This window comes from Oryzias melastigma, linkage group LG20 (genome assembly GCF_002922805.2).
Source record: "Oryzias melastigma strain HK-1 linkage group LG20, ASM292280v2, whole genome shotgun sequence".
Taxonomy (NCBI): domain Eukaryota; kingdom Metazoa; phylum Chordata; class Actinopteri; order Beloniformes; family Adrianichthyidae; genus Oryzias; species Oryzias melastigma.
In genome coordinates, this window is record NC_050531.1 from 11,787,042 (window position 1) to 11,810,149 (window position 23,108).

Below are 23,108 nucleotides of genomic sequence, written 5' to 3' on the forward strand. Positions count from 1 at the left end.
ATCATTTATAGGTTGAATTTCCCACTTTTTTTACAGTTACTATAGTTTTATTAGTTTTATTTGGCTACATTGTTGAAACAGCTCAAGCATACAACTTTTGCTTACATTTTTTAAAAATATTGTGTTTTTGTGATTATATTTCTTAAATATAAGTAAGTGTTGACATTCTAGTTATTTTATAATCACAAAGGTTTAGGTGGGTTAACCAGAAGAATAGTTCAAGATTTGGTGCCCCAGTTCTTGAAAGGCCCCACCCCACCTGTATACATTTTTTGGAGACGCCCCTGGACGACAGATGTTTAACATCGTAAAAACGCCACTCAGCAGACGTCACGTGTAGCCACGCCCTGTTCCCCCAGCAGAGGGAGAAAGATGGCGCCCACGCACGTACTGAGATGCTGTCAACGGGGTTTAGCATGGATTCCCGTGGTTTTTATCGCCCTTGTCGTCTGCTGGTCCTATTACGCGTACGTGGTGGAGCTTTGTATATGTAAGTAGCCCGCTAGTTTCTGCTGTTGCCGCCTTGAAAGCGTCTGAACGCCGGTGTTTTGACTGGACCGTCCAACAGCTGCCGCTGTTGCCATCAGGAAGTGAATGAGATGAGCGCAGTATCATTATAAAAAGGAAACAGTCCGCGTCTAGTTTCAGATATTACATTGGCCTCGTCTTATCTAACTTCCTTGGGAAATGTGATTTTTCTTAGAGGTGGAAAACTTGAGCTTTCGCTGCTTTTCGTGCCGCTTCTGTCTTTGTGTTTTGGGGCTGAATGGAGTCTGAAGTGAGAAAGAAAATCGCCAGCTAAACGGAATTTGAAGGGCTGACCGCAAACATGCTTCGCTTCTAACTAGACTGGGATAGCTAGTAATTAGCTTACCATTAGTTACTGGGTTTGAGTGAGCGCGCTCTTTAATTTACCCCTTTGAAATAGTTAAAAGGAAAAAGTACTTTACTGTTTTTAATTTAAAAAAGACTTATATTTTCAAAATTCAAACTAAACTTATTTATATAACACTGTTCCTGCCAAAGAGCACCTCAAAGTGCTTTACATAAGAAAAATAGTAGTTAAAAATTGAATTAAAAAAATCCAACACGCATCCATATCCCACAGAAATAATCAGTCACAGTAAAAGTATAACTTTACTTTTTATCTGGATTCTTTACCACCTCACACTCATATTTTTCTTTTTTGTAATTTGGCTTTTACCATTAAAAAATGGAGAGTATTTGTACTAATGTTTTGACAGTAAAAAAAGCAATTCTTACCTTTTAAAAGCTTAAAAAGAAGTGGTGCGTATTTTACTTTACCATTTTTTATCTTTTAAAAATTATATAATTTTTTCCCCTTTGGCTCTTTCCTTTAAAATGAGTAGGAAAAAACATATTTATTTCTTTATGTGTTTGTGTAGGGTTGGCTTTTTTCTTTAAAAGAGAGAGAGAGAGAGAGAGAGAGAGAGAGAGAGTATGCATTTGTACATCTATTTTACCAATTAAAAAAACAAGTATGTTTTGCATTTTCTTAAATGTAAAGTATTTTTACTGTTTCATTTTAACTTTAAAAAAATTGAACTTTTTTCTTTTTCGTTTGCATATGCTTTGTTTTTTCTTAAAGAAATAGTATTTGCACTTTACTATTTTTACCTGCTAAAAGCATTTTTTTATTTGCCTTTATTTTTGAAAAAAATGTCCTGTATTCATACAACATTTTACTGCTTACAACCAAAATTTTCCCCTTAAAAACAAATGTTTCTTCTCGACTGGTTTTGTCTGAAAAAAAAATGTGTGCTTTGTTTTCCATAAAAAATGACAAGTATTTTAGTTTACACACTCTACCTCGAAAACAATCATTTTTTCATTTTGTGCTTTGTTTTTTCTTTCAATATGTAAAGTGATAGTTTACTGTCTTTTTTCAGCTTGACAACACATCCCATTTCTTTCCTGTGTGTGTTTTTTTATATTAAGAATTAGTTCTTTACAATTTTTACCCACAAATAATTCCAATGGTTTGTTATAATGTTTTTCTCCCTCAAAATTATTTACTTTAGGCTCCAGCTTTTACTTGGGGGGAAAAACATCCTTAACATTTTTTAATTTTTGGAAAAATTATGATTATTCACAGCTCCCTTTTTCTTTCTCGTAGTGCAATCTTTCAAAAACGGAGCCAAAACAATGTTTCCTTCAAATCTTTGAATAAATATATTCTATATATCTTCTTTATGCTTTTGCAAAATACTGTTTCCTTCTAATAAAATCTTATCTTCTTCCTTTTTTGCAGTCACAATTCCCAGTATAGCAGAACAGAGTAAGTACCCCAAGAGAAAATGTTCTAAATATTTCTTTGAAATTGTATGTTGCCGTGGAGCTTCTTCTTGGCGTCATCTAGCTTTTGAAATGAGTCCTGTAGATTTGGCTTAAAGGGCTGCTACACAAACGGCTTCTTGTCATAGTGCTGAGGCTCGCTCTACTGAAGTCCGTCTCTTCAATCAGCATTAGTCTCCTTCATTTTGCACATATGCTTTCCCTCCATGCAGCTCAGCTGGCAGACTTCAGTGTCGGAGTGAATCATATACTTTGTGTTCTCTTCCCTCCTCTAGTTTTCTACTTGATTTTCTTCCACCTCTCCTTCATCATGTTTGTGTGGTCCTACTGGAAAACCATCTTCACCAAACCTGCCAACCCCTCCAAAGAGGTACCACTTTGCTAAAACTCCAGTTCTGATTTGCTGATTGGTGTTCTAAAAATGTGTCATTTCCATTCCAGTTTTGCCTTCCGAAGGCGGAAAAGGAGTGCTACGAGAAGGAGGCGAGACCAGAGTCTCAGCAGGAGATTCTGTGGAGAGTGGCGTCTAACCTGCCTCTGTACACGCGCACCGGAACCGGAGGTATGTCTGCATGGCAACCGCATTCAGGCTAACGGGTTGCATTCCTCTCCGTCATGACAAAGCATTGTGTTGATCCAGGGATCCGATACTGTGACCGCTGTCAAGTCATCAAACCAGACCGCTGTCATCACTGCTCTGCTTGCGATACGTAAGTGGCAGCGCTGCCGTTGATATCTGCTCTTTTATTTAATCAAAAGTTTTCCATACATGCGGAAATTTCAAAACGACCTTTTCCTTGTCGATGGCAGGTGTGTGCTGAAGATGGACCACCATTGCCCCTGGTGAGTGAGATTTGTCTTTACTGATAAGTTTATACAGTCGACCATCATTTATCAGTCGCGTTCTAAAATTAACCCCCAATGCAAATCTGAGAAGTAGTCAATTTTATTTATTTATTTTTAAGAATTAAAATAAGAATCTGGGTTTGACTGTATATGAGACCTGGACTGGTGGAGTGATGTCACCCATAGAAAATCAGCTCCAACCAAATTAATGAATTCAAGCATTGTTTTTCCACAATATGGACGCTGCCATGTTGGGGCCAGACGTCTCTAGTACTCAGTGATTGGTTTGAGTTTCTATCTCGCCACTCAGAAGTGAGCTTGTTTTAAGGCCACGCCTCTTTCACTTAAAGAGAGCATCTGTCATATATTGAACGTGAGATCACATACTGATTGGTCAGTTTATAACTTGTTCTACAAAAAAAGATATTAAGAATATCAAGAACATGTTTAATGAAAGGTTGCAGAACACAAATAATGATTCTGATAAATATAGTTATAGTTTATTCCTCAATAGAAACAAACTGATTCAATAGATTTTTGACTTCTTGGAGCCAGCAGCTGCCTCCTGTTCAGAATGGGCGGGGTCACACAGTCTAATTCACATATTCAGTCAACGTTGTATCCGAATTTCTTCTCTACTCACTTTACAGTTTTTTTTTTTTTAGTGCTGTCCGAATGTACAATTATAAAATTGAGTGCCGTAGAAATTTCCCAGAAGTCTTTGTGAAAACCAGTGTGCGTTGATGCTCACGGCATTAGTGAATATAACCCACAATGCATTGCATTTAAACAATTTTTGCAAAGAAAAGTGTTTAAGTATTGTTTTTTTTTTCAAATACACTATCCACATTTTAATCGCCAGAACACAACGGATTCATAAATAGACGTTAAAATTTTTTTGTGTTGAGTAGATTTTCACTTTGTGAATTTGGTGAGGTCATATTTACATTTATAAAAAAATAAAAGTAGTGAGCATGTGTCTGAATTGCTTTTAAAATCCGGGGCACTATATATCATAACAGAAATCAATGGAGGAAATTGATTGATATTTGTGTACATCCAATCAGGACACAGAACACAATTTACAGTAAAAAAAAAAAAAAAAAAAAAATTGCAATTAAAAACTCGGTCAAAAGGCGGGGACCACTATAATTTCCACACTTCTTTCTTTTAGAATACATGCTTATGAATTTATAATATGTTGGGAAAAATCATTTCAGTTTTTCTTCATAAAAACGTCTTGAAATATGTTGAATATTTGTTACATTTATACTCTGATCCTTTTATAGATTTTGTTTTTTGATTCCAAAAGGTTTCTTATTAAAGCATAATCAAATCTAAAGTGATTTCTTGTCTCCAGGGTGAACAACTGTGTTGGCTTCTCCAACTACAAGTTCTTCATCCTGTTCCTGGCTTACTCGCTGGTGTACTGTTTGTTCATCGCCGCCACAGTTCTGCAGTATTTCATCAAGTTCTGGACGGTGAGTGAACGCTCAGCCTCTCTGTTTGAGGATTGGCTGAAGTCGTCTGTGCGTGGTGCTGCCCTCTCTCCTCCTGTGCTGCTCCTCTGTCTGCCCTGTCCTCTCTAACCCTTCACCTCCTGACCCCTCTGTTTCTCCTCTATCACATACTGGATCATTGTTCTCTGATCCTTCTCTTCTCCATCACTTGCACCACTCATGCACTGGTACACACCTCCTCTCATTTCTCCTCCTTTGTTCTCTCTAAACTTCTTCCAGACTGTTTTCTTGTTTGTTTCCCCAACTCCTCCCCCTCGCCTTGCCGCCTGTTTTTCTCCTGGTGTGGCTAACCAGTCTCGTTTCTGTTTGTACTAAAGCTTTGCCGGAGGAAATCGGCAGAGAACTGTCCAAAGGTAACCCCTCCCTCCTCCCAAGCCTTTATGGCGGTGTGCATGCAGTGACTCGGTTCACTCCTCTCGCTCCTCCTCTCATTTCTCCCCCCGTTGCTGTAAATGTCCTGTCAAACGGGTTATTGACGGCTGTCGTCTCCTCCTGTCTCCTCTCCAGAATGAGCTGCAGGACACTCACGCCAAATTCCACGTCTTGTTTCTTTTTTTTGTGGCGGCCATGTTCTGCATCAGTATTTTGTCCCTCTTCAGCTACCACCTGTGGCTGGTAGGCAAAAACAGATCCACCATAGGTAAGAACACATTTCCCCTCATTTAAGGAGGATGTAAAACATGCTGGTTTGTGACAATTGAATCATTTTTCTTTTTGTGGCATCTGGCAGAGGCGTTCAGAGCTCCAGTTTTTAGATCGGGCTCTGATAAAAACGGCTTCTCTTTGGGTTTCCGGAAGAACATCGCTCAAGTCTTTGGAGACCAGAAGAAGTACTGGCTGCTGCCCATCTTTACCAGGTGATGGCACGAAAAAAGAATCTCACAGAACAGACTTTTCAGGTCTCATTCCTAGTGGAATAACCTCATATCTGGTTTTCTTTCTCTTCCATGCAGTCAGGGAGATGGTCTGACGTTCCCCACCAGACTGGTCAACGCTGATGCAGAGCAAGCCGCTGTGACGCTGCACCAAGAGCCCAACAAAAGGTGAGTTCTTCATGTAAACACTTGTTTTAAAAGCAAATTGAGATTAAAAAAAAAACCCACACCGAATAGTTTTTAGATGAAAGTGTTTATCAATTAGAGCTGCTGCTCTATTTTTCCAAAAATGGTGCAGACAGCGCGCATTGTCTCAGATGTAACAAAAACGTGGCTGTAAGGCCAGTATCCTGTCCAAACGCCGCGCTAAAATACACCAGATTCTAGCAGAGCGCAGCGTTTGACAATCCAAGTGAGACGTGCAGCGCCGCTATAGTTTCAACAGGTGTGTATGCTAGCAGTACATGTGAAGCATGTGACTAAAATGTTTTTTAAAGATATGTGGAGGAAATTTTGATATAGGATTGATATATTGTGCCTCAATAATGATAAATTACCAGACATACAATGTAAAAATTAATTAAAATACAACATTGGGAATTTTTATTTCCACTGTTATTGTTCTTCTTTGCCTTCTCCCTCCTTGTTTTTACACAGAAAAGTATTGATAAGAATACTGGATGGATAAGCGATTCAAATCTTAACGATCATTCTGATCAAACTGAGATGAGTTTTTTGTATTTTTGCTTAGCCGTAGTTTGATGTCGGACCCATTAAATCCCTGAATTTAATGAGTGGGGCCTGCAGTTGTTCGGATGTTGATGTGGGCTCTTCTGTGACCTCCATAGATTTTTGGGGTAACTTTGGACAGCCATTCCTGATGAGAGGGGGGGCTCACCGCTGAGCCATGTTTTCTCCATTAGTGGATAATGGCTTCACTGTGGTTTTACTGGAGTCCCAAACCTTCAGAAATGCTTTTTATAATCTTTTCCAGATGGATAGACCCCAGTAATTATCTTCTATTTGTTCCCAAACAGATTGGTGTTTAGCTGTTGAGGGTCTTTTCATTTGTTCCAGTTGTCAGGCAGATCTTGTTTAAGTCATGTCTTGGTTTGGAAATGGGTTTGATGGAACAAGGATGAGATTGAAACTCAGTTATTTTATTTTGAAGGATGTTTTTTCCTAAAAATGTCTACATTTACCATCAGAGTTTTGTGTTTGTTTGAAATTATTTCAGTCTGAAACATTTAACCCTTTAACTTTCTTTAGACTTTTTAACCGTTTACACAATTAACCTCTTAGGACATGGCGTCCACATTCCCGGACATCACATTATGTCACAATGTATTTCCACAGTAGTTAATTCTGCTTCATTGGAGCTCCGTGAATACATGTGTTGAGGGCTAGCTCAGATATTAGCTTGGGTTTGGAGAGGTTAATGTCATTACAACCGATTCTGTTCCAGAGAAAAACAGCTTTGTGCTGTTATACACTTTACATTTGTAATCTGTCTCAAAGTGATGAAAAACTGACATGAAAAGCTGCTTTTCAGCTGATTTATGTTGATCGGTTGACTAGTGTGTGTCATTTCGGTGTCGCTTGTGACATCTTCTGTGTTAAACAAAAAGGAAATGGCTGCACATGTGTCAGAACACAGTATCCTTCTGAAGCTGGGCTGTCGTGTGCTCTGCAGCACGGTTGATGTCCCCGCCGGTCCGTTCGGCGACTCTCAGAACCACCTGCTGAGCGACGAGCAGCGAGGCAGCAACATGGAAGATTTCCTGGCTGACGGCGCTCTGGAATCGAGCGATCACGCCTCGTTCGGCCTCACAGCAGAGACCTGTACAATCTCCATGGACAGCGAGTCCTAACCAGGTAAATCCCCTAACTAAACAAACCCTTGAACGCACAGCTGTGGAAAATTTACCCTCCGTTTCTCCCTGCAACAGGAGCCACTCCTCATTTAATACGATGCCTTAAGCAACCCAGCAGTGAAGTTCATCTCCATGGCAACGCTTTGGTAGTGCACCTGCATCTCCCTCACAGGAATTATGGACCTGAAGTCCACTGGCTCATGGCAACTTACTCATTTTTATGGTTTTCCTCAACCCTACAAGCACTTAACTATATAAGGAAATGTGATGCAAGACAGAAACTCCCCCGCTAGTTCAACATTTGCTGTTTCTTGCACGAAGTGACGAGGGGGAGGTATCTTCTAGTCCTCGAGGTTCTCTCCATTTTAAACCTTTTGTGCCAAAAACTCCCCCCTCTGAGCTCGCCAGGAGTTATTTTACAGACGACAAGCTGCAATACATACGTGTGTGTGTTGGGTTTACTTTCAAGTCCTTAGAAAGGCGGAAGGTGAATCACTTTAGCCATGAGGCCGTTCAGTGTGTCTTACTTTTATCTAATGGTCTGTTGTTGCACCTCATGAAATGGGGGGCGGGTTCCGCCAAATCAAGGACTGTCTGTCATAAGCAGGATTTTGTGTATGGAGGGGGTCTGGATATCAGAGCACAAGATGACACATTTGCACTTTGTTGTTTTCCAGTGTCCATCAAAAAAAGTGCTGCTTTTTAAGGATGTTCTCTTTTTTTTCCAAAACAAAACTTTATGGTATGACTGACTTTGCTGAAAATTCATTATCATATCACAGTTTAAAAATACTTTATAAACATTTGTTTTCTTTATAAATAGCAGATTTTTAATCATGTTGCTTAGAAAGTACTGTTTAACTTCAAAAACGTTTTTTTATTGCCAAGTGCTTGAGCTTTTACCAACACTCTGCCAAAAAAGGGCTTGAAAGTCAGGAGGTCATCAGGACCTGAAGTGTGTACAGCCTCCTAGCTTTATTTATAAAAACAAAAACTCACCAGTCAGTGTCATTGTAACCAAATTGTATTCAGCCGTTGCTGTGGTGCAATAATTTACACAGGAAATGAGTTCTTGTTTCGGATTATGATGTCTATGTAGTACCAGTGCTGACCAGTAGGTGGAGACATTGTAAGCTCAATTTTATTTTTTTCCAATTTTGCATCCATCTGGTATTGGTTTCCACAAGAGCATCACTGTCGTAATTTTCCGTATTTCTGATCAGCTGTAAAGAGTGGCCTCTCCATTCTCTGTCTGTATAACTGGAGCCAGGTCCAATAGTGACTTGTTGAAAAGAGCCTCAGCTCAGTGGTGAACCGTCTCGTATCGATGTCAAAAGTCTAGAATGTGAATCAGTGTCAGCCAAAATCTTTCAAAGGATTCTTTTATTTTTTATCACAGAAACACTTTTCTTCAGGAATGAAACCAACCCTTCTCATTTTCCAAAGCTGGTTTGGGGCATCCGATCTCACCAGACTCCGGGGTTGTTGTGTATGTTTACAGCTGTTTTCTATTGTGTATCATGAGTTAAGTCAGAGAAACAAGTGTGTTAAAACACAGTCGGGTCTTTAAAAGCGTTAGATTTAGGGGTTTAAAATGAAAAAATAAAAAGGTGTTTTGAAAAAGTTCTTTATACTTTATAACTTTCCTCAAGCGTTTTTAATTGTTTTACAAAGCATCATCATTTTGTTACTGTATTATTACACTGTGCTTAAATCTCAGAGTAGCATTTTAAATTAACTGAACATTATTCAAGTTTAAGATCTGGAGGACTTCACCTCGCATGAAAGCGTTTTATTTTGAAAGGTCAAGTTTTGTACCACCTTAGGACTTTGGGCCATGGCTATAAATGCTGGATCTGTGGTTGTTGGACGGTGGTTCTCTGGGTCAGGCGTGTGTCTTTTGTAATGCTTCAGTGACCGTGCTGCTTTTGTAACACTGTCTTCTTGAGTGAAACGGCTCTGTGATGTAAGGACATTTGTGTGTTCACACACGGGGCGGTGAAAAAGCTGAAGTTGTACCTCCATTTTTGATTCTAAAAATTATTATTATTTTTTTTTTTTATGTAATCATTGTTAATGTTTTTCTGCAGTTTTTGGTCTGTATTGTGTTCCAAAGTCTCTACAGTAGCTACATTTTTTTTAATTTAAAAATTCTTTTTTCTTTTTTGCTGATCTGTATTTGGCAAAGAACCTTTTTCTTAATGCACCCTTTGGCCCAACTTGTTGTTTTGTCGCCCCACAATCATGATTTATTATTTTAGCTCAACATATTAGAAGTCTAAAAGCATCTTAATAGATTAAACTCAAACAAAAATCAAAAATGAGGGAGCAATGGAAACGCTTTTTCACGGTTCTGTCCAGAACTTGCTCCAAAGCATGGCACTGTTCAAACATTTGCTACCACGGGGGCAGTTTTTGTCTCTCAACCACCTGAACATGAGGAGCGGTGTCCTGTCTCTGTTAGCTTTTCTCTGGTCTGCATAAACCTAACAAGCCATAAAAACTCCTGTGAAAACAGAAGGATTGAAAAATCTCAGTCTAACGTTACTTTTTTCTTCAGGCTGACCTGCTTGTCGCTACGTTTTGGTTCCTTTTTTTTTAAGTGTCTTATTTTCCAACCTTTATGTATATATTGATTAATGTAAGAAACTTGGCATATATTTTTCTTGTCTAATTAATTTCATTGTTGATATTTTGTGAATGAAGTACATGTCTGTACACAGTTAACGTATAAATAACAATAAATGTGTTTTTTAACTACCTGTTTAATTTGAATTGTTTGGTTCCTTCTTTGGTGCCTACATTTCCCAGCATGCCTTTCTGGAGCTGCAGCTTGTGAAATTTAATGCAAAAAGAACTGCTAATAAACTGTCCAATTTAACAGCTCCACCTGCTGACACAAACTGGAAGTGCAACTTTTTTTTCAGCCTTTTAAAAACTTGCAATTATTTTTTTCATTTTTTACAACTATATCTGCTTTATTTTATTCCTTTTAAGTATGATTACTAAAAAAATTTCACCAAATTACAATAAATTACGTTATAGCTTTTTGATAGCTTGATAGATTATCAATAGATTAGATAATGACAGATCTTTGATAGATTTATTTAAAATTTACAAAATGTAGGTTCTGGGGTTATAAATATTTAGGGGGAAATTAAAAAAACTTCATTCTTAGCCACAGTTGAGTGACTGTTTTTATCTCGGACGGATCTGGACGGCAGGGAAACGGCTCATACATTTGTTGAGATGAACTGTTTCAAACTGTGTAGACCTGATTATTAAGTACCCTTCTCTTCTCCATGGAACAGATGATGGTATAGTATCTGCAGAAAAACATTTTATGTGGCTTTAAACCCCCCAAAATTATCAAGGAATGTGAAAATTCAAGAAAAAAAACTCTCTCTTTTGTCTTTGTCAAAGTTATTCATCCCACACTTTATTTTCTGAACTCTGAATCTAATAAAGTTGTAAAAAGGGGTTTTAGCTTTCACAGTTTTTCTCATCTTTAATGTTTAAAAGCTGGGAAGATGAAAGTGCTGCCTTCCCATATATCAAAGGTGAGCTTGTTCTGTGAGCTCTTTGGAGTTTCAGTGCAGATGTGACATCTGTCTTCCCCTTTTTCTGACTGATTTTGCAAGTGTCTGATGGATTCCAGCCGACTGTCGTTCAGCAAAAACCTGCATAAACTGGAGGTAGAAAAGACGGCTAAAAATTGGACTGTTCTCCTTCAAGTTTTGTTCATAAGCTGCAATATAACTATCATTTCACATCATAGGATACATGGGAAAATACATGCAGATGTGAGGAGTAGATAAAAAAAAGTTCAAATCAGTTTACAGGTGTTTAAAAATCATGGATCTACCTTCAAAGAGCAGTTCTGTGGAATGAGTGAGAGGCTGTATTTGCTTGTGGATTAGATAAAGTCCTGCAGGGACAGTGTCGTGGTCCAGACTGTATGTGTGCGAATCCTTGTCCTGTCAGCCATCATGAACAGTAAACATCACTCTCTTCACTCCTCTGTCAACAATCGCTGTGAACTTACATTCAGGAGTCCAGTTGTTCATCGACCTGCGCTATCTGTGTGACACGCAGGCCCTTGACTTTTCCGACCGACTGTAAACGTCTCCCACTTTAGCCCGCTTCGATTTGCACTCATGAAAAAGGAGCTTTTTCCAAAGAAACACTGACTAAAACAAAAAAAAGTGTGAATAAATGAGAAGTTATTTCGCTTTTATTGGGATTTGTGCTCTCAAAAGTGGCAACAACCAAATACAATTTGTCAATTAGGGATTTAACATTAAAATACTTTTTTTTCTTTGCAGGTTTTGTAAGAGGAACATAAAAACTAAAATGAAAACTCTCATCCAAGTAATCCATTTAAATTGTTAGCATCTGTGCACCATGTGGAGGAAGTAAGTAATCACTTCCTGATATCACAGGTTAGATAGAGAATAATATAAAACTTTATTGATCCCACAAAGGAAAAATTATCAAAGTATAGCTATATTATAAACAACAGATAATAAATAAGAGGTTATTTCACTAAGTTAATTATAGAAAATCAAAAAATTGACTTTTTCTTACTTTTTATTTTACGTTTATTTGTATAAACAAAACTTATAAACCTCTTAACAATCAAGATGATGTTCCAACATCCCATGAATGGACATGAAACACATTTATGCAAATATTTATGAATAAACAATGTACAAAAACAGAATAAAGATAGTTTGTTTATTCATTAATCCATTGTCATGAATCATTTGTATGCATTCTTCTATTTAGTTCTTCATTAAAAAATTAACATTCTTTAATTTATTCTCTTGTTAAATACATCTAGCTCCATATGAAGGGAGGTGGTCCATTTTTCTTTACATAAAGTTGATTTAGTTAATTTTTCTATATATATTTGATTACTTTTCTTGTAGTTGATGAGCATATTTAAAGACTTTTGGTCCACTCTTTAAAACTAAAATACTGAGTTGCTTTCTATAGGATTTTGAAGTTATTCTAAACACTTGTTTTGTTTAAGGAAAAGCATTTATATAAATTATTTAAAGTTAATTTCTTGATTTTTCTATGTCTCACTGTTCAAACGACCCTACTACAGAATGACAGACTATTTCTTATTGAGTTGGGAAACTTGCAACGTCAGCAAATATGTATTATACCTCCACTGTATAAAATCATTGTAGCCCAACAAGTAAGTAATTCAAAAGTAGTTTAAAGGGGTTTTATAAAGGAAAATTGAGTGGAAAAACACCAAAACAAAGTCCATCCTTCCTTCCCATCCCACCTTGGCTCGCCCTGGTCACTTCCACCACCTCCTCTGGGGGAACGCCGAGATGTTTCCAGTCCAGTCAAGAAATTTAGTCACTCCAGTGTGTCCTGAGAAACATTTTTTTGCTGCAGAACTAGTCAGAATATTTTTTTTTTTTTTTATGTGAAGACAGACAAATACAAAAACGACAGGTTAGGAAGTAGAATGGTATCCAGTCACTAACTTGTCTTTTTCTTTACACTAAGTGAGCAAAAATCATAACCTTACAGTTTAAGAATTGCCCTGAATCCATTTTATTAAAAATTCAGCTACAATTACTAAGACTTTTCTACTTTTTGTACACCTTTAGAACATTGTTCTAAACTCCACGTGGAGTCTTTTTTTTTTTAAACACTTGGAATTATTTACTAAACTGTGATTCTGAACAGTGACATAACTCTCCATATGTGCAGACAGTGGGGTGTGAATTTTAGCAAGAACATAAAGGCTTGTCATGTAACCTTTTTAATATTTTTACTTTAAATTTTGTTTTCTGAACTTCTAAGTGAATCTTGTTGGAGTAACTTGCTCAAACTCGCTCAAGAGAACAAATTCAGATCAAAGTTTTCTCCGAAACGACAAGTTGGATCGGAAATATTACGAATCGGGACTGTTCAAAATGAGCCAAGCTGTTCAGACAGATGGGTCATGCACTGTTAAGCAACAAGATAAGTGCAGTTCAAGTGCATTTCTTGGTAAAAAAAAAGGTATTCATGTGTGAGTCTATGAGTGTGTCATCCCTCCTGTGTGTGGTGAAGGGCGCAAATTTGTTTTCGTCTCTTTTGAAGGCCGTCATGTCTTCATTCATCACCTCGACAGGCCTGTGCCTGCAGCTCAAGGATAAAGAGATGCAATCTCATGTCTTCCATCTTCCATCAGCCAAACTTTGCCTGAAACAACAAGATTTCCAGAACCTAACTGATTATTTGATGGTACCTGTTGCATCAAGAAAAAAAACAATTCAGGGCCTTGAATGCTCTTAAAATTTATTCAAAAGACCAACAAAAGAGGAGGGGAAAAAAACTGTTGCCACGGGAGCCAGACGAGGCATGTGAATGTGAGTGCTGCTTCTCCAGGGAAACAAATATGGTTAAAAACAAAGCAAATCTGACTTGTTTTAGTTTTAATTATAAAATCAGAAAAAAACTGTTTGTCTTTAGTTGAGTAAACTAGCAGGAAAGTGGAGAAAAGATGCCCTTTGGGCACAATTTACAAAAAATGAGCCTCCTGTTCAATGAACCATGTGGGGAGTGTGATCATTAACTACAACACGAGACAGCACAGAGCATCAAACTAAAAACAGAAAAAGGAGCCCCCCTCCAAAATAAAAGTTTCTGACAGCGGCTTGAGGTGAAAGTTACCAAAGTTTAGTTTCTGTTTTTTTGTATTTTGTTTCCAAGATGACGTGACAGGACAAAAACCCCTTCCCTATCCCCTCTAATTTCCCCACACTCCGTGACATCAGTGCGCGAGGAGGCGGGTCCAGCCTCTCCTCCAAGTGTTTTGGGGTGCCAACGGGAGAGATGTCTCTTTTGGAGAGGACTGGCTTTTACGCACGGAGGACTGCGAGGCTGACGCTTCTGAATCCCCCAAATCCAGCATGGATAACGGATCCTTCCGAGGAATTGACCCGAACTGCACCGGGCAACCCCCTCTGGCCATCGACATCATCCGGGGTGAGTCGGGGGTTGGATGGGGGGGCGAAATGTCTCGTGCCAGGAGCGATCAAAAGGCGCTTTTACGCACTAGTTGGTTTTCACTTCTGGAATTTTGTTTAGGTGTGGGTTTTGCTTTTGGACACTTCAATGACTGTTTAAAAATTACCGTTCATTTACAAGTTTATACGTTTATGTAACTTTTTTTCTTATGAAAAATCCATACAGATTCATAAAACATTTATTTACATATTAATTGGTTTATCATATCTATGGGGGATTTTTTCCGTTTTATTCTGATTTATTGACCCAATCATCACAGAAAAAAGCAATCAAATACATTAATTTCACTGTGCACTCTTTGAGTTTTGGCTTTTGAGTATCATGGAAATCAAAAATCAGACTTTTTTGTATCCAAATACTCCTAAATATCCTAAAACTTCTTCTTTTAAGTGTGACTCAAAGTTGTTTCTTGCTTCCTTTGATTTCTTTGCTCCAACAAGCCTGATGGAAATGACACCAGATTGCCCCATGAGGAGATGAGTTGGTTCAGGTGTGCTGGAGCAGAGACATGTTGATGGCACTCCTTAACAAAAACACTTGAAGTTTATTCTTTTAGGTAGACTTGAGTATAAGTAAAGCAGGTGTACTATAAACCATGTATAAGTAAGGAAGTATATATTTCAGACTAAAGCATAAGTAAACTTCAAGTTCTGGTACACTTTTTTTCCCTATTTTTTTTCTTTTCTTTCAATATACTTAGAGTAGATAAGTAGTTTACTTAAATGGACTCCTTTTATCTAAGGGATCTATCTTAAGGACATATTTAAAGAAATAGATTACTTGTATCAAGTCATTAACACTACTTATACTTCTAGAGTTATAATAATTTATTTAAAAATAGTTTTTATTAAACATAAAATCCACTTGTAACTCAATTAAGTTTTTATGAATGACTTAATTGTAAAATATAACTTTCTGTCTTGATTCAAAGTTGATTTGGGGAAAAAAAGTGTTTTTAAGTAAATTTATAAATCCGTTTCAAACTAAAGTAACTTATGAATCATTTAATTGGAATATGAAGCAACTAATTGGTTTATCTATTATTGTTTTTAACCAAACCAGTTTAAAAAGTCTAAATTTCTGACATTTTTACCATTCCAAGTAACAACACAAGATCACCCCGAGGATTTCAAAGGAAAACGGCACCAAAAAGAGCAAAACATGTTTGTTGTGGGTTGCTTCTTTCTGATGAACTATTAATGAGCTGTAATACCAGGGAGTAAATGATGCAGGTCGTATAGGAGAGAAACATGTTGAAGCCATTTGCAGCTTTTCCTTCCATTCTTTGTTCGGCGTTGGGACACATTTTCCTTCCTTTGAATCAGCAGATCACCTGTCGTCATGCAGGCCTTTAGTTGGAAACGTTTATCTTCAATCCTGGAAACTCCAAAAACTTTTAAGGGGAGAAAAAGAAACAGTGCAGTGATAAAGAATGACAAACAGAAATATTCTCTGAACTTTCTTGTAAAATGTGTTTTCTGATTTCGATTCATCCTGTTTGAAACGATAATAATATAAAAAAAACATGAGTAACATAGCTTGATTAACTTCAGATGAATAGAACAAAGGATTTTTTTCTACTTTCACTTTCTGGGGAACCACATCTGGATTCCACTTAAAATGCTCCTCTTTGATTTCAGAGCTGGATCTTTTCGGCACCATCTTGTACGCCATCCTCACTTTCATGGCCGCGGTTTCCATGCTGGTCTTCCTCGAGGAATGTATATACATCTATAAAAAAGTGCCCGCCAATAAGAAGAGTGTGATCATCTGGGTGAATGGAGCGGCGCCGGTGAGGACGGAACCAAGAGAGTTTCTGAGAACAGAGGATTTTGGGTTATGAAATGAATGTTTTTGTGTCTTCAGATCATCTGCTCCATGTCGTGTCTGGGGATGTGGATCCCCAGGTCCACCATGTATACCGACATGACCTCAGCTTGGTGGGTGTCTCCCTTCATGTCCTTTTGCTGTCGGTTTTCCCTTTTTTATAGAGCTCTTTGGGTCGGACGATCGCATATATTTCAGAGGGTTTGATGGGAACCAGCTGTGTGGTTGTGTAATGCGTATGGATCCACTTTCTTCACCCTGATGCTCAGCTTTTGGGGATTTCCTGCTCGCTCTGTCTCTGCAGCTACTTCGCCATCGTGGTGTTCAAGTTCCTGATCATGATGCTGGAGGAGATCGGAGGTGATCAGGCCTTCCTGCGGCGGAGGGGAAAGCACACGCTGAAGATTAGCACCGGGCCGTGCTGCTGCTGCTGCCCCTGCCTCCCACACGTGGCCATCACGCCGTAAATTCCCCACAGACGCATCATCTGCATTAATCACAACCTGCACGTCTTTCTTTTTTACATTTGAGAGCTAAAACTGTAATTAGGAACTATTTCCAGGGAAACGCATAAACAAAACTATAGTAAAACATTGACCCAATATAATATACACAATAAAAAGTATTTTATCATAAAAAATAGATCAAAATATGACAACACTTGATAAATTAGAGTAGCTATTTTTTTATTTTCCACTGTGGATTATATGACAAAACGGAAAATTAAAAAAATAAGAAGATCCTAAAAACATTCTTGAAAGTTAATGAAAAATTAGGAATTTCAGAAGAAAAAAATCCTAAAAAAAATAAAAAATGATAGTGAAGACTTTCCCTTTGGTCCACCCATTCCTTGGACACGTGAGTTTTTACCCAGGGACTCAGGACTCTCAGAAAAATGTAACATATTAAAAATCATGTAAATCACCCGGCGATAGTGCTCTAGGGTTATAAACCAAACGATTGAAACAGGCTTGAATAGAAATGATTGAATCCCTAATTTAGTTTGCACAAACTTTTGACTCCATCACTGCATTAAAAGGATTTCTGACAATATCTGAGACGATCTAAATGACTAGAATAAAAGGTGATGACTTATTTTCTCATATCCTTTCAATCAAAGTGTTTTTTATTCTGGTCCAAAAGTTTTTCCTTTGTTATTTTTTTATGTGATTCACTTCAAAAACAGTAAAAAATTCACGATAATATTCCGAATAAACTTAATTCAAACTAAAAACTATTCTAAAAGTCATAAAAATTGAAAATTCTTACTTAGATTTGCTCAATAACATTTTATTTATGATCATTTTTTTGTCATAAGCTAAGAGGAACTCAAATATTTTATTCACACGAATAACTGGATCCTTTTAAAGTAAAGTAAGAATAAAATAAACCAAGGAAAGTTATTTTTGGTTAAAAAACATTAGCAAAAAATTACCTAAAAATATCAAAACTGTTCTTAAAGACAAAAGAAATGCGCTGGAATGGATTTTTTATATAAAATAATGTACAGATAAGTGTAACCAATAGGAATAGCAGCTCATTTTGAGACTCTCTTGACTCTAAATTAAACCCACTCAAACCTTTACGAAGCTGATCAGTGCCTTTCAGGAAAAACAGAATAAATTCTGAACACTTTGTACTTTTTTTCCCTGTTGGAAAAAAAAAAAAGTCAGAGTCTGTTCCCGCACTATTGGATTTCAGCAGGAGGCATGCCTCTTTACTCCAAACACAAGCTAAACCTCTGGTCATTCAACTCTTACAGGGCGGTGCGACATGAAGAAACTATTCAGTCATCTCCCATTTTAGCTAAATAAAAACTGATTGCACTGTCAATATTTGTCACCATTACGGAAGGATCCGACTGTCTGGCTTTGTGTTTGCTTTTCATCTTTTACATTTGTGATTTCAGTTTTAAACTCTCTCTTTAATGACTTCATGTCAAATTCTGTGACATTACGGTGTGTGAAGCTGTGCAAGCTGGTTTTATAAGGCGAGCAGATGCTGTTTACTTAGAGAAACACCCTGAAAAGAATCATTTTACAGTATTAATAAAAACCATCGAGCTCAGACTTGCTCCTTGTTGCATAATCTGTTTAAAGAAAGCTCTTCTAAAGAAAGCCGTATTGTCAGCTTTGTTCCGACTTCACAGTTACATTCAGATCTTAACATGTCTGGAAGCTCATAAAGTTCTCCTCGGGGTCCCTCTGAGCTTTTCAAAACATCCTGGAATCTACATCCAGGTTCAGCACAACAGGAAATGCCACAATGGAGCTGGGTTCATTGGTGAATGCATTTAGAAACTGTTTTTTGCAATTAAAAATGGAGATGAATTGTTTTTTCTGGTCCACTTCCAGACGGACTCTCTTCCTCCTCAAACTTGGCTCCTTCCAGTTTGCCCTCCTGAAGGTTGTCTTCACACTTCTCTCCATTGTCCTCCACACCAACGGAAACTTTGTCCTGACGGACGTGAGTTGTAGACACAGAAAAATAAATATTTAAACTGTTAATTAAGTCAACTTTTTACTAATAAATGAATCATAAAAAGCGTTTATTCTTGCATCAATATACCTTTGCATCCAATTACAGTTATCTAGAATAAGCAAAAGAGCAGCTGTCAGTGTCTGCAGGTCGGGTTGCTTTTGTTTAATTATTTGCAGCACAGTTTTTCAAATTTTCTTTTTCAATTGAATAAAGATTATTATTATTTTTTAGATAAATTGGAATAATTTGCACCATTTTTTATGCCCAAACGCATGATTCTGAGAACGTTTCTTTTAACTTTTTATGTCTAAATTTTTCTTTTTTATGTTTTTGCTTTTAGAATGTACCTAATTTTTGTTATTATCTTGTTCCATATTGTTGAAAATTTCCTTTTAAAGTATCGTCAGCCTCATCTCCTTTAATCTCACCTGAACGTCTACACGTCTAACTAATCTTCTTATATTTTATCTCTTTGTCTGATCATCTTCTCTCCTCCTCACATAATCTTCCTACATCTCCTGTCATCCAATCTTGTTTGATTCCAACATGTCTCCTCTAATTTTCTTCAGTTTTCTTTTATCTCATCTGATCTTCTTTTCCACCTTAATGTCTTATATTACTCATTTTCGACATGTCTCCTCTCATCTTCTTTGATCCTAGGTTCACATATTCTCCTATTTTGATATATTTAATCACATTTTTTAAATCTAAACATGTTATATCCTATTAAACATCATTGAATCTTGACACATTTCCTCTTCTCTTCTTTGATATGAACACATCTTTCATTTTCTCCTATTTTGACATATTCTTTCTTCAATTCAAACATGTCTCATCTTACTTAATGTTATTTAATCTTGATATCTCCTCTACTCTTTTTTTTTTATCCCAGCATCACATATGTTGTAGAATTTTGACAAATCTAATTTGTGAAAACACATTATAAAACATTATTGAATTTCTTTTTATTTTCTTTGACCCAAACATGTCTCATCTCATATTATCCGTTTTTTAAATTTCTAATCTCTTTTTTTTGTCTAGCAGTTTAATCTTAATAAATGTTAGTCAGTCTTGACATAATTTCTCTTTCTTTGGACAGCTAATCTCGTGTTTTTCATTTTAACTTGTGTCATCTCATCAAATGTTATTGAACCGACACATACTGTATTTCCTCTTATCTTCTTTGAACTGAACATTGTCTTATTTTGTTTGATCACGTTTTAATCAAATATTAGTCAGTCTTGACACAATCTCTCATCTTCTTCAATTTGAATGTTCTCCAATTTTGACATATGTAATCATTTTTTTTAATCTAACATATTGAATCTTATCACATATTAGTCACTTTTTACATTATTTCTCCAAACTTTAATCTTACTATGTCTCATCTCACGTTCTCCACTTTTGACAAATCTTTTCACATAAATATATTTAATCTCATCACATCAAATATTCAGTCTTGACATATTTTCTCTAATCTTCTTTAAACTGAACACGCTCATCCAGTATTCTCCTGTTTGGACATCTTATCCCAATTATTTTCAGTATAAACACATCTAATCTTTTTAGTGTTACACCTAAACATAAGTAGTTCCAGAGAGTTTTTTTTTTTAATCACATTAATTGATTTTCAGTGGTGTATTTCTGTGTCCCTGGTATTTTTCAGATGAGCATCACCGGAGCAGTGATGTGGATTAACCCGTTGGTGGGCGTCTTGACAATCATTGCTTTGTGGCCCGTGTCCATCATATTTATGCACCTCAGGACCACTCTGCTGACAGTTAAGATTATCCCCAAATACGCCATGTACCAGGTACAAACCAGCTCTGCAAAAGATGAAAAGAGTTTACACTTAAATGACAACATTTGTTCCTGTTTGTGTTTTAGCTGATCCTGATCCTGACCCAGCTGCAGTCCGCTATCATCAACATCTTAGCGATAAATGGAGTCATCGCCTGCTCCCCGCCATTTTCTTCTGTCGCCAGAGGATACAGTGAGTCCACCATAACAAACAGTGTTTATCTGTGGGAATCTGCAAAGTCCTTCCATGTGGATGGAGAAATGTGTCCAGCAGTGATGGTCGCTCCTTTCGTCTCACTTCCTGCTGTCTGTCTCCGCAGTGCTCAGCCAGCAGCTGATCATCCTGGAGATGTTCATCATCACTCTGGTTACGCGGATGCTGTACCGAAGGCAGTACGACCCTTTGCCCAGAGAAGATCTAGACGACAACGAGAACACAAAGATGGTGGTGATAGCGGACTCTGCGTGAAAACTCAGCAAAAGGCTCTGACTTTACTACAAAAGTTTGCTTGAATTTGTATAAATGTACACAGCTGCGTCCAAAGTTACAGAAAGGATACTCGTGTCAATTTATGTCTTTGACCAAAAACACACACAACAGCTGATGTGTTTCGCTGCATAGTTTTGTCGCTTTTTTAAAGCTCCTTTCAAATTTTGCAGCTCATTTAAACCTAAAGCTGTTGATTATTTTTGTTCTTTTTGAAAGAAACAGTCCAGATTCGTCCACACATCTGCACATCAGTTAAAAACAGGATCAGTCAGGACTTTTTTTCCCCAAGCAACAAACTGTAAGTTCATATTTAATCATTTATAGCGAGCTGAAAGCAGGAAGGAAGACTGAAAAAACACTGCTGATTACATACAGACATAATGAACTGATTTATCTCACTGCTAGAAGACTGAAGCTCAACAGGATCTAAGGATTTATGGCCACAGCTCTTATTAAGTTCATGTGTTTAAAGCAAGTAATAAAGCTTTAGTCTGTAAAATATAAATCACGTGTTTTGAGAACAGCCCGAAAAAAGAAATGTCAAAATGAAGTTTTACTTGTTATGCATTTTATAAAATGTTTAGGAATTTTACAAATTACATTTTTGACATTTGATTTTCCATATTTCGTGTTCTGTTATAATGTGTATTTTGGCTCCACCTGGTTTGAGTTTTGTTGCTTTTTGCTCAAACACCTGTTTCCCATAATACCTCATTCTCTCAGTGTATTTACATTTGGAGTTTTTCTGTTCTCTATGAACACATTCTTGGGGGTTTGTTTTTTTTGTGTGTGTGTGTGCCTTCAAATCACACATTTGATTTTCAGTTTCTGGATTGATTGATGCTTTGGTTCCTCAACAGATGCAATTTGGACTGATTCCTAGAGGTTTGCTGTCAACTTTTGTACCAGACTTTGCCTTCTCTGAGCCTTTCTGACATTTTTAGATCCATTTTTTGATTAATTTTTTCAACACTTACTGTGCTTGTGTATCTTTTAAGCTGTCTCGAAACACGAGAGAGATTATTTTTAATAGTCTCGTCTGTTTTTTTTTTTTTTTTTGTAAACCACATAAACAAAAACTTAAACTGGAAGGGAAAGCGTTAAGTATTTAGTCACAATGCGATTAAAATTAATACAGTTTCAGTCAGTGGAATAAGCGATTAAACACTTATATTCTATTCTTCTCTTTTTTTACATAACTTTCTAAGTACACAGTTTTTTTAACAAAATATTATGAATTTCGAACTAAATTAAGCCTAAATTAATCTCACATCTGAACCAATTTCAGATGGTGTGTTGGCTTAAACCTGATTTTAATTGTTATTTTAAAACTAGATCAACTGTTAAGATATTTGTTAATCATAAAAACATGTATTTAGGAAAAAAAGAATGAAAATCTTTGTTTTTGAGTTAAGAACTGCCCGTGTTAGCCTTTTTTGAATTGTTTGTTGTGGCCTTTTATCTCCTAAAAAAACATTTCTGGATTTAGAACTTAAAATCTCAAAATTTGGTTTAACCTTATTATTTTTTGCTGAATAAAACATGTATGTCTATTTATTGGTGCTTACAGAACAAGGATTTGAGGATGTACCCAGACTTTTGGTGAGATTTTTAGCTCTACCTAAAATTTACTGATTTTATTACTGCAGAAATGTTAATATTCATTATTTCTTTCATTTTCAAATGAAGCCTTTTGTGTTTGTTACCTAATTTTGTCTTGAAAATTGCAATTTTTCATTAAAAAAAGAAGAGCCAGACCGACAATAAAAGGGCAATATTTTATTTTTTAGTTCAAGCTGTGAAAATAATTCTTGGCTACAGTCATAAGGGATCATATGTAAAAGTATCCAACTTTTTGTACGATTAGATAAAGGCTTTTTTTGGTTAAAAACCTAAGAACATATACAGATAAGCATATAAAAGTTGGAAAACAACAAATTGGTTACATCCAACAAAAGAAAATGCCAATATAATGACATGATAAAATAAAAACACATTAAAACTAAATGTTCTCATTTTGTTTATTAACTTTAACAAA

General features: G+C 36.7%; 2 protein-coding genes across 3 annotated transcripts; both read left to right on the forward strand.

Annotated features, from left to right (window-relative positions):
- Positions 1-339: 339 nt before the first annotated feature.
- Positions 340-10,206, forward strand: LOC112151201 (palmitoyltransferase ZDHHC20). Of its 2 annotated transcripts, XM_024279946.2 has the most exons (13): positions 340-490; positions 2,273-2,299; positions 2,592-2,686; positions 2,758-2,878; positions 2,957-3,026; positions 3,127-3,159; positions 4,523-4,643; positions 5,000-5,035; positions 5,190-5,322; positions 5,413-5,539; positions 5,636-5,725; positions 7,251-7,432; positions 7,507-10,206. In XM_024279946.2, exons 1-12 carry the CDS (start codon positions 373-375, stop codon positions 7,426-7,428), a joined length of 1,149 nt encoding a protein of 382 aa, XP_024135714.1. In that variant the 5' UTR covers positions 340-372; the 3' UTR covers positions 7,429-7,432; positions 7,507-10,206. The 2 variants fall into 2 exon arrangements, with proteins under 2 accessions (XP_024135714.1, XP_024135715.1); XM_024279947.2 differs by lacking the exon at positions 5,000-5,035.
- Positions 10,207-14,170: 3,964 nt separating this feature from the next.
- slc51a (solute carrier family 51 subunit alpha) lies at positions 14,171-22,248 on the forward strand. The gene is made up of 8 exons (XM_024280501.2): positions 14,171-14,430; positions 16,113-16,264; positions 16,339-16,412; positions 16,604-16,762; positions 18,654-18,765; positions 20,447-20,593; positions 20,668-20,773; positions 20,901-22,248. The coding sequence occupies exons 1-8, from the start codon at positions 14,355-14,357 to the stop codon at positions 21,047-21,049; spliced, it is 975 nt and encodes a 324-aa protein (XP_024136269.1). The 5' UTR covers positions 14,171-14,354; the 3' UTR covers positions 21,050-22,248.
- Positions 22,249-23,108: the final 860 nt, after the last annotated feature.